This window comes from Trachinotus anak, unplaced genomic scaffold (assembly GCF_046630095.1).
Source record: "Trachinotus anak isolate AG129_WGS33_773 ecotype Australia unplaced genomic scaffold, CSIRO_AGI_Tana_v1 ptg000012l, whole genome shotgun sequence".
NCBI classification, from domain to species: Eukaryota; Metazoa; Chordata; class Actinopteri; order Carangiformes; family Carangidae; genus Trachinotus; species Trachinotus anak.
In genome coordinates, this window is record NW_027273863.1 from 27,020,001 (window position 1) to 27,034,316 (window position 14,316).

Genomic DNA, 14,316 nt, shown 5'->3' on the forward strand with positions numbered 1-14,316 from the left:
ATAAGATTTTAATAAAAATATCAACGGAAGTTGTGTGGAAGTCTGCAAAGAGAAAAACATGAACTTAGACATGATTCAAACAAAAATACTAATCGTCACATTTTTATAAACGTGAAAAAAAATCATAATTATGTTTTATCATCTTATAATTTAATGTAAAAATGTCAAATCAGTGTTGATGTAAATGAGTTGCATCATTTCCATCCAGACTGGTCCTATTGAGCTTCTATACAAGAGTTTGATCAGTGTTTTAAATATTTATTTTAGTGTGACTGAGAGGATCAGCTGACGGGTTCTGCTCTGTCAAAACACAGGAGTTAAATTATTATAAATTTAATATTAAATAAAATTTTGCTCCTGTTGAAGAAACAACAGGAAGCAGAGAAATGAATGAACAATAAACACACAGTTACATGTTCTCCTTCATTTACTGCTGGAAATAACAACAAACTAAAGTGGAATAAAAGCTTTAGTTGCTCCTGCAGCTCATCTGAAGAACATGAGACTGAAGAACGGTTCTAGTGGAACTGGAACTTTATCACCAAATATTCAACCAAGTATAGAACAGTAAATATCTGCTGGTGTCAGGACTCAACATCATCATCATCATCATCATCATCATCATCATCATCATCATCATCATCGCTTTATAAAAGTAAAACCTGAAGCTGGTTCCTGGTGGACAGGTAAACCCTCCTCCCACCTTCCTCTTCCTCACCCAGACCATTGAGGGTCACTCTGTCACTGCAGTCACATGTTCATCAGCCCCCCACCCCCTCACTGCTCAGGTACACCATCACACCTGGATCCACCTTCAGACTTGTGTCACTTCATGGAGGTAACTTGTTGAGTTGATGTAGCTCAGATCAGAAATCGATAACTGAGGTTATTGATCAGTGAAAGTTTGATCAGTTCTTCATCAAATACAGTGAAGGTTGAAGTTAAGAGAATTTATTGTGTCTGTGTGAAACGAACCTGCAGCTTTCGTTCAGATCAGTGACGACTCGGTGTTCCTGCTCCCTGACTCTTAGTGGAACCACCTCAGGATTAAAGGATCACCTGCTGCTCTTGCCTCAGAGACCAGCGGCCGGATTCACAAAACACCTTAACGTTGAATTTCTCCTTAGCTGAGGGAGCTACTTAAAGGTGTCGCACAGAATCTCTTAAAAGTTTTCCTTAGTTAAGGAAAAAAGTTGAGGCATTTGCAGCAGTGAAAGAGGTTTCACAGCAGTAAAATCCTACTGTTGCCATGGAGACCATTGATTTACTGCCATTAGCTTGTGATACCTGTTTTCACTGTCGTGAAGCTGCTGCTCTCTCATCCTCCTGTTGTTGTGACAGGAACTTCACAGAGTTTAAACCTCTGATCATCTGTGAAACACCTGGATTACACCTGAACACAAAGGTCATGTGACATAAAACCATAGAGCATCATGAAGCTGTGGAAGGTGCAGTGATCAAACTGATAATAAACTGACCTCAGGTCAGATCTGAGATGTCAAACCAGTTCCTCGTGGTCCAGGGTCCATCAGGTTCTCCCGCTCTTCTTCATGGGATGAGTTCATGTTCTTCATTTATCACATAAACTCAGTTCAGAGTCAGAGGAACCTTAAGTTTTCTCCTTAGTTTGGTCACTAAGGTTTACCTGACTTTAAGTGATTCTTTAAGTATAAGACTAACATAAGGAAAAAACCTTAAATGCGTAAGTGAACATTTTAAGGAAACCTTAAGGAGGAGAGTTAAGGTTGTTTTTTGCAGCTGTTTTTGTTTTAAAGGAAACTTAACTCAGACTTTAAGGTGAATCCTAAGTTAAGGTGTTTTGTGCAGCCGGCCCCCGTGTTTGAATTATTGATCTCAAGCGAATCGTCCTGCAGCTGCTGATAATTCTCCGTCGATGGTTTCTGCACAAACAGAACTCTCGCTGGCATTAGTCTGAACGTTTGAATCAGGAATGAGGCTGATGGTTTTCTGTCAGTCAGCAGAGCAGCTGCAGCTCTGATGTTGTCGTTGTGTTAACATGTGACATCACACATCAGGCTGTCCATGACGTCATCCTTCGACCCAGGAGCTGCTGCAGTGATTCAATGATGGTTTGAAGTCATGGAACAGTTCTGGAAAGTTTTGGATTTGTGAAAATGTCCTGGATTCTGTTTCTGTGATTGATCTGCTGTTTGATCACGGCTCTGGGCAGAGCATCATGGGAAAGCGGTGGTCCCGGCTGACCCAGTGTGTCCTGTGTTTTGATTCCAGAACACGTGACCTCTAACGCCAGCGATAGCGAGAGTAGCTACCGTAAGTCTGACGCCGTCCACGCTGCCTGCTCCACTCGCTGACTCACAGGAAGCACTAACGATCAGTGTGACCTCTGACTCAACCTGCTAACTGCTAACTGCCTCACTGATCATGTTAACCAGCACAGACTGCTGATTGGCTGATGACAGCATGACCTCACACACACAGTTGACCTCCCTGCTAATGCTGCTGAACGCTGCCTGACAGCAGGAACATCTGTGCATCTCCTGACTGCTGCATGGAGAGTGTGTCTGTGTGTGTGTGTGTGTGTGTGTGTGTGTGTGTGTGTGTGTGTCTCTGTGTGTGTCTCTGTGTGTGTGTCTGTGTCTGTGTGTGTGTCTGTGTCTGTGTGTGTGTGTGTGTCTGTGTCTGTGTCTGTGTCTGTGTGTGTGTGTGTGTGTGTGTGTGTGTGTGTGTGATCCATCAGATGTGAATGCACTCAGTTCATTTCTGTTCAGATTCACGACTCAACAAATGATCATGTTTGTTCCTGTAAACCTCGATTTTTCATTTCCCCTGCTATGATTTTAAGCATTACACCCCTATGAATTGTGGGTAAATCCCTCAATAAGAGACCACTCAATTGCAGGCTTAGAAAAGTTTGTAGAAACAGGTCAAAAAGTCAAACAGCTGCTTGGAGACACAACGATAACAGATAAAGATGCATCGTCTCTGCAGCCTCGAGTTTCATTAAAGTAAAAACTGCTGCAGTGATCGACGTGTTTTTATCTGAGGACAAAACACTTTGCATCAGGTCTGAGGGTTTTAAGATTTTCAGGTGAATCCAGCTCAGATTAGGCAGGACAGTGAAGAGAAACCAGGTTTGACTGCAGCTTTTATTACGATGAACGACACAGAAACCAACAGGTTCACATCTTCATCCTCCATCCCTCCTCCTCCTCCTCCTCTCAGCCTTCACCCCTCCCTCAGAGTAACTCCTGCTAATGCTGCTGTTAAACACTCTGACTGTTGTGTGTGTGTGTGTGTGTGTGTGTGTGTGTTTCCAGGTGGACAGGAGGAGTATGTTTTGTCGTATGAACCCGTCGTTCAGCAGGAAGGTAAAACACCTGTAAACCGACACGTTCTTACACTCAGATGAGTTTTAAAGACAAACTGAATATTTCAGACAGATATAGAAACTCATCACATCATCAAAGTGAATAAATAAGAAATTAAATTAAATTCTGAATTATTTTTATTTATTATTATTATTATTATTATTATTATTATTATTATTATTATTATTATATAAATTATAATGGAAAAATTAAAACAATGAATAAAGATAAAAAATGTGTTCACTTTAATAATGACGATATAAAATAAAAATCAGTTGGAAATAAAAATAAATATTTTTAGTGTCTTGTTTTTATAAAATCTTAATCTGAATGACGTCATCAAAACGCTTCATTATATTCAGACTTAACAACAATGTGCAGAAAATCTTTGTTTTGTCAGATATTAAGATGTGAGTCATTTTTTCCTTTGATTTTTAGTGAGAAAACTGTAAAATGCTGATTTGAATTTTCCATGAGGAGAATCTGACGCAGCGTCTCGATGCTTCAGGGTCTGATGTTTCACTGCAGCTGGGCTGGACTTGGAATCATTGTGATTCCATCATATTTAGATTAATTGTTCAGACTTGTGTTAATTAGATTTGTAATTACAGCCGTGAAGCAGCTGAGTCACAGGTGAACACAGACTGTGGCGCTGACGCTTCATGTGTCACAAAATGACCTGGACCAGGTCCCTGTGTCAATAAGAGTCTGATCCTCTCTGACAGTCAACTACACCCGTCCCGTCATCATCCTCGGCCCCATGAAGGATCGGATCAACGACGACCTGATCTCCGAGTTCCCCGACAAGTTTGGATCCTGCGTCCCTCGTAAGTCGGTTCACGTCTACGGCTTCGTGATGAACCGCCGCAGGTTTCAGTCCTCACGTTGGAGACGTTATGATGTTAGATATTTTACATGTCCCTCGTCTCCTCCTGTAGACACGACCCGGCCGAAGCGGGACTACGAGGTGGACGGCAGAGATTATCACTTCGTGGTGTCCAGAGAGCAGATGGAGAAAGACATCCAGGACCACAAGTTCATCGAGGCGGGACAGTACAACAACCACCTGTATGGAACCAGCGTGCAGTCGGTCCGAGAGGTGGCAGAGAAGGTAACGACCCCGAACACGGCGAAGCAACGTGCGGCGAGGAAACATCTGTCCTGTAGCAGCTGCACAGCAGGACGTTTACTGTCACACACTCAGCATCAGGACCCAGGACTTACAGTTCTGGTCTTTTATGTCAACATAAAGATGGACGGTCCTGAAGACGTTCTCACAGCGTTGTGTTTAAACAGCTGATTCACTGTCGTTACTTCACAAACTGACCAGGCGCTTCTTCCCTCCTCCTCAGGGTAAACACTGTATCCTGGACGTGTCGGGGAACGCCATCAAGAGACTCCAGCTGGCTCAGCTCCATCCCATCGCCATCTTCATCAAACCCAAGTCTGTGGAGAACATCATGTGAGTCGTCTGTAGAACCAGGAGAACCCTCCTCATGTCCTGTTCTCATCACTTTTTACCTGTTGTTCCTCCTGAGGCCGCAGGTGTTCTCTGCTGCTCCTGATCGTCCTGTTTCCTCCTGCAGGGAGATGAACAAGCGTCTGACAGAGGAGCAGGGCAGGAAAACCTTCGACAGAGCCACCAAGCTGGAGCAGGAGTTCACCGAGCACTTCACAGGTGAGACTGAGCTTTGACTTAACGATGGAGCTGTGTCTTTGTGTGGTGTTTGTCATGACCTGGTGTTTGTTGTGTGCAGCCATCGTGCAGGGCGACACCCTGGAGGAGATCTACGAGCAGGTGAAGCAGATCATCGAGGAGCAGTCGGGTCCGTTCATCTGGGTCCAGTCCAAGGAGAAGTTATGAAGATGGACGCTCCGCCTGCTCCTTCGCTCCTCTCCTCCTCCTCCTCTCTTTAGATTCAGTTTGTTTTATTTTGAAAAGAAAAGTCGACCTGCAGACAGCAGCCTCAGCCCCCCCCCCACCCCCGATCACCGACATGACACAGCGGCTGAGCAGAGTGGTGTTTTATTTTGTATTGGACTGTCGGGTTTCCTGACCAGCAGAGTAAAGCACACAGGAAGTATGATGACATCACACTCAACACGGTACAGCTCCTTAATGTTTAAGGGAGGAAAACCTCCGAGGAGGAACAGAAGAAGAGGACGCGTCTATGACAGTGGCGAGAAGAAGCGTACGAAGCAGATTTTATCTTTTGGTTTGTGTTTGTTTGGTCTTGTAAGGTGAGGGGCGGAGCTTCAGTCTCAGGCAGCGTCTGTCAGTCCGGAGAGAGGCGGAGACACAAAAAGCAAAACTTTGCACGTTTGAGCTTTAACAGCATGTCAGTTAATCCCCCGTTTATTTCCCATCAGCCCCTTCACCTCAGCGTCTGACGTCACAGCTTGTCTCCTCTGTTCTGCGCTCATTTCATCTTTTTCTTTTTTTTCTACACTTCAATCGATTCACGTTTAGTTTTATTTTCTCGCTCCTCACTGCTGCTGGATGTTTGTCCGACGCTCTGCAGGGTTCCTGCTCTGCGGCTGGAGGGCGCCATTCAGGGGCTTCAATTAAACGAATGGAGCAAAAATCAGTTTGTAAGGTTGGAATGAAAAACGTTCCCCAGACTCCTGTTCTCCGATTCAGACTGATCTGTTTTCATTTAATATTTACATTTTTATGTCAGAACATTTCTGCATTTTAAACATTTGGCTTCACCCTGAGGTCAAAGGTCACAGCATTAACTCTACAGTGACATTACCTCAGTCAGAAACCTCATCACAGGAGAAACATAAAAACCTCACACAAGAAAAGTCACAATTAAAAGAGAATTATCACATAATTATGAGGAGAAAATTCATAATGGAGAAAGTGATCCCATAATTTTAGGAAAGTCATAATTACATTAAAACTAATTATTTTTTTAAAAAATCACCCAACTCATAATTACAAAAACATAATTGTGAGATAATTTTCTAATAATTTTCTGTCATAATTCTGAGATATTATGTCATAATCAGGATGTTGATGCAGTGACATCTAAAAATATTCATAAAACCACATCAGGTCAGATTTTGTCCCTTGTTTTAAGAAAATTTGACTTTAAAGACAGAAAACGATGAAATGAAGAGACGGTATTTTTTACAGTGTAATCGATCGATTGATTTTAAACTTTAAATAAATTTCTGTCCTGAAACATTTCAGCCTGATATAACACAGATGATTTTTGGGTTTGTTTTTTTTTTTTTGCTGTGTTTGGGGGTCGTCTCATTTTGGAGCGGCGCCCTCTGTGACACGAGTTCGAACCCCGCAGACGTACGGTCGACGTCTGTCAGCGTCGTCAGTGTCTTACCATGGCAACGTTGATTTGTGTGGGTGGACCTGGAGACGAGCTGCCACCTCCAGGTGTCCGCAGGTGTGTCCGAAACACGCAGACGATTATTGTACAATGAGATTTTGACGGATATTTAACCCTGGGTAAACTGCCTATTTTGTTATAATAAAAGTCTATATTGAACTTTACTTAAGCACTACTACTACGGGAATTATTTTCTTTGCATTGTTAATCATATATGAATAGAAAAGTATAAAGATATTTGAATATGAATATATTTTTTCTTTTTCTTTGATCACCACCTCCTCTGTCTTTTAATTTTCTTTTTTAAGCATAATAAAAACTTAACAAGAAAACAGAAAGTGGTGCACTTCTCTCTTCTTCTTCTTTTTATAGACTGATCCAGGGAGTTAAAGTCAGTCAAAAAATAAGAAGCTTTAAAGATGCAAAAAAAAACTAACTAAATTTATTTACACAGTGAATAAAAAGTGAAGGTGTCGCAGATTCACTGTGCATTCACTCACAACAAACAGCAATTAAAGCTAAACTAATTACAGTACAAAATTAAAAGCATGTATTTGCTGTAACCCATGAAATAATATTAATAAATTCACTCTTTGCATCTTTTGAGCTTCTTTACTTTCTTGTCAGTGTGTGAACAGAGAATAAACTTCTCTGTTTTCAGTACACAAACAAATCTTTAAAAAAAAAAACAGTTAAGAACAAACCACATTTCCTCCAGTTTTTATTGAACTTTGAGCAGCTCATTGAAAAAAAACATTTCTCCACTGGAAAAAAGGGGAAATCCAGTAAATTTCATAGAAAACATTAAGAATGTTTCTGCAGAACCAGAGGCTGCAGTTTCAGGAGCCTGGTTCCTCACGACAGCACCACCTAGTGAACTAGTTGAGGTAGTGTTGTTCAACACGGGTTAAAGACAGAAAACTAGTCTTTCAGTGAAAGTAAAGGAAGCTTTGAAAGTTAATGCAAAAACTTCCTTGGTTGATGACTGACGAACCCTCAGTCTGTACAAACTGAGTCACTACATCCTCTGATCATCACCATGACAACACTGTCCTGCAGGAAGTGGGGCTGCGTACTGTTGTGAGAGTGGAGGGAAACAGCAGGAACAGACCTGTCGGTCAGGGCTTCATCCTGCAGCAACACAATGAGCCTCAACATCAGAGGGGTTTGTGTCTCAATTGACCTGAATGGTTCTAATGCTCTGTTGTTGGCCTGGACAATACATGAGCTTCTGTTATGTCTCTAAGCATAGTAGGTCATAGAAAATACAAAGGATCGAAAGTAATAGAAAAAGGTTTAAAAATGTCATAGAATAGAAAGGTATAAAAAATAAAATAGTAAGGAAAAAAATATTTCATAGCACAGTAAAGCATAAAAATGTCACAGTATAGTAAGACAAAAAATTTCACAGTACAATAAAACAAAAAAAAATCATAAAATAGGGCATAATGTCATATGTAAGGCACAAAATATTTCATAGCACAGTAAAGTGTAAAAATATCACAGAATACTAAGGCATAGAAATATCATAGTATAATATGGCATAAAAATGTCAGTATATTAAGTTTTAAGAATGTCATAAGAGAGCAAGGTATAAAAATGTAATTGTATAGTAAGTCAAAAAAATTTCATAATAAAATTAGGCATAAAGATTTCATAATGTAAGGTATAAAAATGTTATACAATTAAGGTATAAAAATGTCTTAATATAAGGCATAAAGGTCATAGTATAATAAGGTATAAAAATGTAATAGTGTAGTAAGGCATTAAAAAATGTCTGATATCTGATATTTTCAGGTGACGTTGCTGTGCTACACACCTGCACAATACATTGGTTTGGTGCAGGTGAGGCTCAGGTTTCCCTCCTCAGGTGAGTTGGTTCGTACTGAGCCCAGCAGAAAAAAAAATCAGTCCTCTTTTCGTACACATTTTTCTAGTGTTAATCTTTTATTATTAAAACACAAGTTATATCACAAAATACATCCTGACCTGAATTTTTGTTTTAATTTGTTATTTTAATTTCATAAATAAAACCTCTTAAAACATTTTTTAAAATCAATCAAGTAATCAATTCAGCAGATTTACATTTCATTTACACATGAATTAAATATTTTTGATACATAATATAAGCAGCCTAAGATTTTTGTGATACATTAATGAACTGTGTTAAATTATCTTTCTGAAATAGATGATTAATCCTTGCTTTTATGTAGTGGGTTTAAATACAGACACTATTTTCTGCTTCTGCTCCTGTGAATCTGATAAGAAATTAACAGTTTAAACCTCATGTTACACTTTTTACAAAGCAATAAAAATGAGCTGATTCTGACTTAACTGTGATATCTGAAAATATTAATAAACACTTTATTTTATAGGTTTCTAATTTCCTCTGAAGTTTCCTGGAACTAATCAATTATTTGTTATTTTAAAAAATGTAGACGCAGATGTGAGGCTGTTTTATGTAGAACTGCTGCCATCAACCCCAAATAATTAATAATTATTAATTATTAAAATATATTAATTTAATCAATAATTATTGGGGGTTAAAGGCAGCAGTTCTACATAAAACAGCCTCACAGCTATTAATCAGTATCAGTCATGACTTCCATTTAGTGTTGATTTGTGAATGCATTTCCTGTTTTATCCTCTGTCTCTTGAAACCAGCTGAGGAATCATGGAGCCATAAAAACAATGAAAAAAATTTACCAAAATACTGAAACAAATCACACAAACTTCACAGGTTTTAGCCACATAAAAGTTTGGTGATGAAAAGTTTACAGTTTGTTCACGGTTTCACCATTGAGGCCTTTATTTTGAAAGTCAGTAAGCAGATGTCATGTGAGTCGGGTCCTCCGGGCCCGAGCCTTGTCGAGCAAAACCGAGAGATACCGGAGCACCATGGTGACGTCACCACACACCTGCGGGACACCAACAGACAGGAAGTGACCGACTCACCTGCAGCGTCAAATCAGGGACCCGTTTCCGATGCTGCCCTTCAAAATAAAAGCCAGTTCTGACAGTTCACTTAGTGACTGAAAACTTGATCAGCTGTTAAAAAAAAAACTGAAACCTTTAACTCATGATCAAACTAAACTGAATATTAGTTACAGTTAGTTTAGTCTATGTTTTATTTTATGTTTGAATTGATAAGATTTTATATACAAACATCAACCTACAATAATAACGAATGAACTCCAGCTGTCACATCAGCACAGTGAAGTAAAAAGTCAAATATTTCCCTGCAGATGTTGAGGAAGAGTCAAAGTATAAAGTAACATAAAATGGAAATACTCAAGTACTAAAACCTCAAAACTGACCTTGAAACCCCTTTTTCTCTTAAGCACTAATCTGTCAAACAAACAGTGAATCAGTTTCCATGGAGACGAGATTTCATTTTCAGGCAGCTTTTATTCTCAACATGGGACAGCAGACAGGTGTGACCTTTGACCCTGATCCTACAGGTGTCTGTTCAGTAGATCAGCAACAGGACGAGGAATAAATTAAAACCCAAAACAACTCATCAGGTAAAAAACAAAAACAATAAAAGGCTTCAGTCTAAAAATAATGAAACCAAACTTCAGCCTCGACGACAGAAACCAGATCATCCAAATAAAAACCATAAAAAAGTCGGTTAGAAAACTCGAGTGCGCTTTAGTTTCTGTTTTTGGTTTGTTTCTTCCTCACTGTGCTTCTGTGACACCACACACACACACACACACACACACACACACACACACACACACACACACTCTCTCTCACACACACTCTCTCTCTCTCTCACACACACACACACACACACACTCACACACACACTCTCTCTCACACACACACACACACTCTCTCTCTCTCTCACACACACACACACACACTCTCTCTCACACACACACACACACACACACTCTCTCACACACACACACTCTCTCTCACACACACACACACACACACTCTCTCACACACACACTCTCTCTCACACACACTGTACACTGAACAGATCAAACCTTCAGTATTTACACTCATATTTATACATTTATAGATTTTGAATCATCTCTCTCTCCAATCAATCGTCCACAGAGCTGCAGCTGATGGAGGTGAGGTGGGCGGAGTCAGAGGCTTTAAATCCCACCTGCCCCCCCACCTCGTGTGCTAGTCGACCAATCAGCAGCTGCTGTTTTTGAACTCTCCGTTCTCAGTGATGGACAGTTTGGTGGGGTTGGTGGGCGACAGGCCGTTGCAGAGGTTGGGGGCGCTGTAACGATCCTTCACCTGCGTCAGCGCCGCCATCAGCCGCGAGTTCGCCGCGTCCAGGGAGCCGATCCGCTTCTCCTGATTGGATAGAGACAAGAGGAGGGCGGGACAGGAAGTCAGACTGACAGGTGTGAAAAGAGAAGGAGGGTTTGTGACGATCTGACTGTCGGGTTAAAACCATGTTATCAGTCTGATGTGACGAATGAAAATATTCTCCCTTAATTCATCTTGTCCTTTATTTTGAAAGTTTTAATGGGTAAACATTACTTAAAGTCTACTTAGTTTTTGCTTCTTTGTGTACAGTTTATTTTTAAAGATGAAAAATACTTCTCCTCTAATTTATAATGTAATTAATGTGGAAAATTAGATGAATTCATTAATGATAAATTCATGATTTTGGTTTACATCATCAGGACTGTGAAATATTTAAATCTGCAGAGTTTAGGTTTATTCTATTAAATTAATGGATAAATTAATAGATTCTAATACATGAAGGTGTAAAAAAACAAAATAGCAGCTGCAGAAGTGATTTTAAACTTTAAGAATTTTATCATTTATCATGAGGGGTTTTGAGTGGATTACTTCCACAAGTTAAGGGATCTGAAACCCATCCCTGAAATGTCACATTAACATAAAGCTTCATTTTTAAATCAAGTTATTAAATTATTCATCTCATTTTAAAAGGGAAATTAAACTACAAATACTATTATCCCCTTAAATTACAATTACACAGAGCTCCACTGTGTTAACTGGCTGGTGATTCATGGAATTTCAAAGCAACAGGTTCTCAAATGTAACAGGGCCTTAAATTTCTACCCCCTTAACATTACTTTCCCCTTAATTAGCTGCAACTTAATGAGACATTAAGGGATTTTTATTCAGGTACATGTATGTTTATTCAAGTATATGAATAGATTTTAATACAATAAAGGCTTAAAAAATACAACAGCCCTAGATGAAGGATCCTTGATATCCTTTAAAATGTTATAACACCTACATGACGTCATTTTACTGAGTGATGAATGAATGTTCAGGTGGTTTTGACCCGACAGCAGTGAACTGAGAGCACAGTGAAAAACCTCCACAGGACGTTTGAGGGCAGCAGCCGAAAATATAAACAGCCCAAAAAGCTAAAACCAACAAAATAAAAAAGAAAACGTGAGACTGAAGCTCTGCTGAGTGCTGCGGTTTGTCAGCAGGAAGTCAAACTCTGATCTGGAGTCAGCGTGTTAGCGGCCGAGTGCCGATTCACCTGCTCAGAGACTGAGATCGTAGAGAAACACCTGAGCGGCCAAACGTCGTCTCCTCTGACAGGCTGACTCTAACCCTCCTGTCGCCTCATTTTACTTTGAAAGAGAGGAAGCTCTGGTGGTTTAGAGAAGGGTGGGGGAGTGAGGGGGGGGGGGGCAGCAGCCAAACAGAAATAAAACCAGCTCAGAGCGCAACACACCGACACCAGCAGCCGTCCTGAGGAAACAGGACCTGATTTAAAGACCGCCATGTTGTCACCGGACACTAAAACCACTTTTAAAGGGACAGTTCCACATTCAGACCTGTGTGTATGTTCAGCTGGAGTCAGGAAGTGGTTAGCTTAGCAACTAGCTTGTTTACTTATTTTTACTTCCTGGTGTTGATGAGAGATAATATGACGACACACACACTGTGGCTTCATTGATCCAGATTAACAGGATGTTGTGACACTGATTTGTTAAACTTAAATTAAGATTAACAAATTAAACAAAGAGTTTATGTATCTTGGATAGCCATGCGCTCTTATTTTGAAATGTGAGTCAAACACCTTTCACTGCGTTAATTCCAAGATGAAGAAACTTAAACATAAACCTGACGTCATATCTCACGAAACAGATTAAACTTTATTCTGAAAGGAAACTTCCTCTGCAGCTGCTGATCCACTTCAGTTCATTAGATCTGCTCTGTGATTGGCTGATCAGGTGTGAGGTGTGTTAGCCCTGGTCGTCGTTTTCTAAAAACAGCGTGGTGGGGGTGGGAGGGTGGAGGAGGGGCGGGGCTACAGTTACTTGCCTGATTGGTTTATTTCACATCCGTTACTGACCTGAAATCAGTGAAGAGACGGTGAGAGGCTGCTGGTTCTCACTGACGACCTCGTTACAAAGGTTTAAATGTCAGAAAACCTCCATCTGTGACGGCTGTGGGCGGAGCTTAACTCCCCTGCTAATTATCCTTATCGTTATTAATAATCATCATGATCTCACTCAGAGGAGGTCTGTGCTGTGGAAGAGCTGATCTCTGCTCTGTTACTGATGCTTAGGACTGTGTAGGTACAGGTGTAGGTACAGGTGTATTTACAGGTGTGATGTTGCTGCTCTGAGATCAGTGTTGTCGTCTGTACCTGAGCATCAATGATTTTCTGTTTGGCTTCAATCACTGCCTGCATCTCTGCGTGGTCCCGCTTCAACTCCTCCTCCACCGCCATCAGCCTGCGCGCACACACACACACACACACACACACACACACACACACACACACACACACACACACACACACACACACACACACACACACACACACAGATTAACTTCTGAATAAAACACATTTCTACATATCCTGTTCTTCACTGGAGGCTTTTATTTTGGTGACCTGTATCCAGTCTCTTTAAGACAGAAACATCAAACCCTGAAGATTTTACACAAGCTCCAGTAGTGGAAGAAGCTGCGTTCAGGTACCAGCAGGAAAAACAAGAATCACATCTCTGGTGTACCCCAGCAGCGGTGGTAGTATTGTTTGGTGTGTTTATTTCTCTGTGCGGTGCAGCCCAGGGGGGTGGGGTCTGTCCGTACCTGCAGATGATGCTCTTCATCTGGCTGTCCTTCTCCTCCTGCTGCCTCCTCAGCCTCTCCTCGCTGTCCTCCAGGCGGGTTTTATACTCCAGCAGCAGCTTCTGCATCTGCTGCTCCTGAGCCAGCAGCCGCCGCTCGTACTCCTCCAGGCGCCGCCCGGACACCCGCAGGCGCTCCTTCAGCCGCGAGATCTCCAGCTCGTACTGCAGGTAGAGGGAGGGGTTAGCGCAGAGCTACAGAGGGGCGTCTAACCCGATCTGTTTAAACCGATCAATCGATCAATGACGCGTAAACGTTCCTCACAGCTGAGTCCAGGTGTGTGCTCTGTACCTTCTCAGTGTTCCTGCCCTCCTCCCTGCTCCTGTCTCCTCCCTCCTCCTCCTTCTCCTCATACTGGCCGTTGTTGAGGACCCAGGCTGCCGTCCTCTCCACCGGGGACATCGCCACCGCCACCGCCTCCACCGGAGACGCCACCTGGAAACATAGTCACATGGTTTGATGGTCAGAAAAATTCGCTGCAGTTTTACATTTAACTCGACCCAAAATAT

At 41.3% G+C, this 14,316-nt stretch overlaps 2 protein-coding genes across 27 annotated transcripts in view; one reads left to right on the forward strand and one right to left on the reverse strand.

Annotated features, from left to right (window-relative positions):
• The window catches only part of LOC139628513 (discs large homolog 1-like protein), a 101,153-nt gene extending 94,112 nt beyond the window's left edge, over positions 1–7,041 (forward strand). For 19 of the 21 annotated variants that reach the window (XM_071490204.1, XM_071490205.1, XM_071490207.1 and 16 more), the window contains 7 exons: positions 2,251–2,292; positions 3,300–3,350; positions 4,076–4,177; positions 4,289–4,461; positions 4,703–4,812; positions 4,937–5,028; positions 5,108–7,041. In XM_071490204.1, the coding sequence (XP_071346305.1) occupies positions 2,251–2,292; positions 3,300–3,350; positions 4,076–4,177; positions 4,289–4,461; positions 4,703–4,812; positions 4,937–5,028; positions 5,108–5,214 (677 nt within the window). In that variant the 3' untranslated portion in view covers positions 5,215–7,041. The remainder of the gene's footprint in view (positions 1–2,250; positions 2,293–3,299; positions 3,351–4,075; positions 4,178–4,288; positions 4,462–4,702; positions 4,813–4,936; positions 5,029–5,107) is intronic. The other 2 variants (XM_071490210.1, XM_071490221.1) reach the window with 1 other exon arrangement.
• Positions 7,042–10,091: 3,050 nt separating this feature from the next.
• rasal2 (RAS protein activator like 2) overlaps positions 10,092–14,316 on the reverse strand; it is a 60,608-nt gene continuing 56,383 nt past the window's right edge. For 5 of the 6 annotated variants that reach the window (XM_071490194.1, XM_071490193.1, XM_071490192.1 and 2 more), the window contains 4 exons: positions 14,099–14,242; positions 13,769–13,971; positions 13,320–13,407; positions 10,092–11,026 (listed from right to left, as the gene is read on the reverse strand). In XM_071490194.1, coding sequence (XP_071346295.1) covers positions 10,859–11,026; positions 13,320–13,407; positions 13,769–13,971; positions 14,099–14,242 — 603 coding nt within the window. In that variant the 3' untranslated portion in view covers positions 10,092–10,858. The remainder of the gene's footprint in view (positions 11,027–13,319; positions 13,408–13,768; positions 13,972–14,098; positions 14,243–14,316) is intronic. The other variant, XR_011692803.1, reaches the window with a different exon arrangement.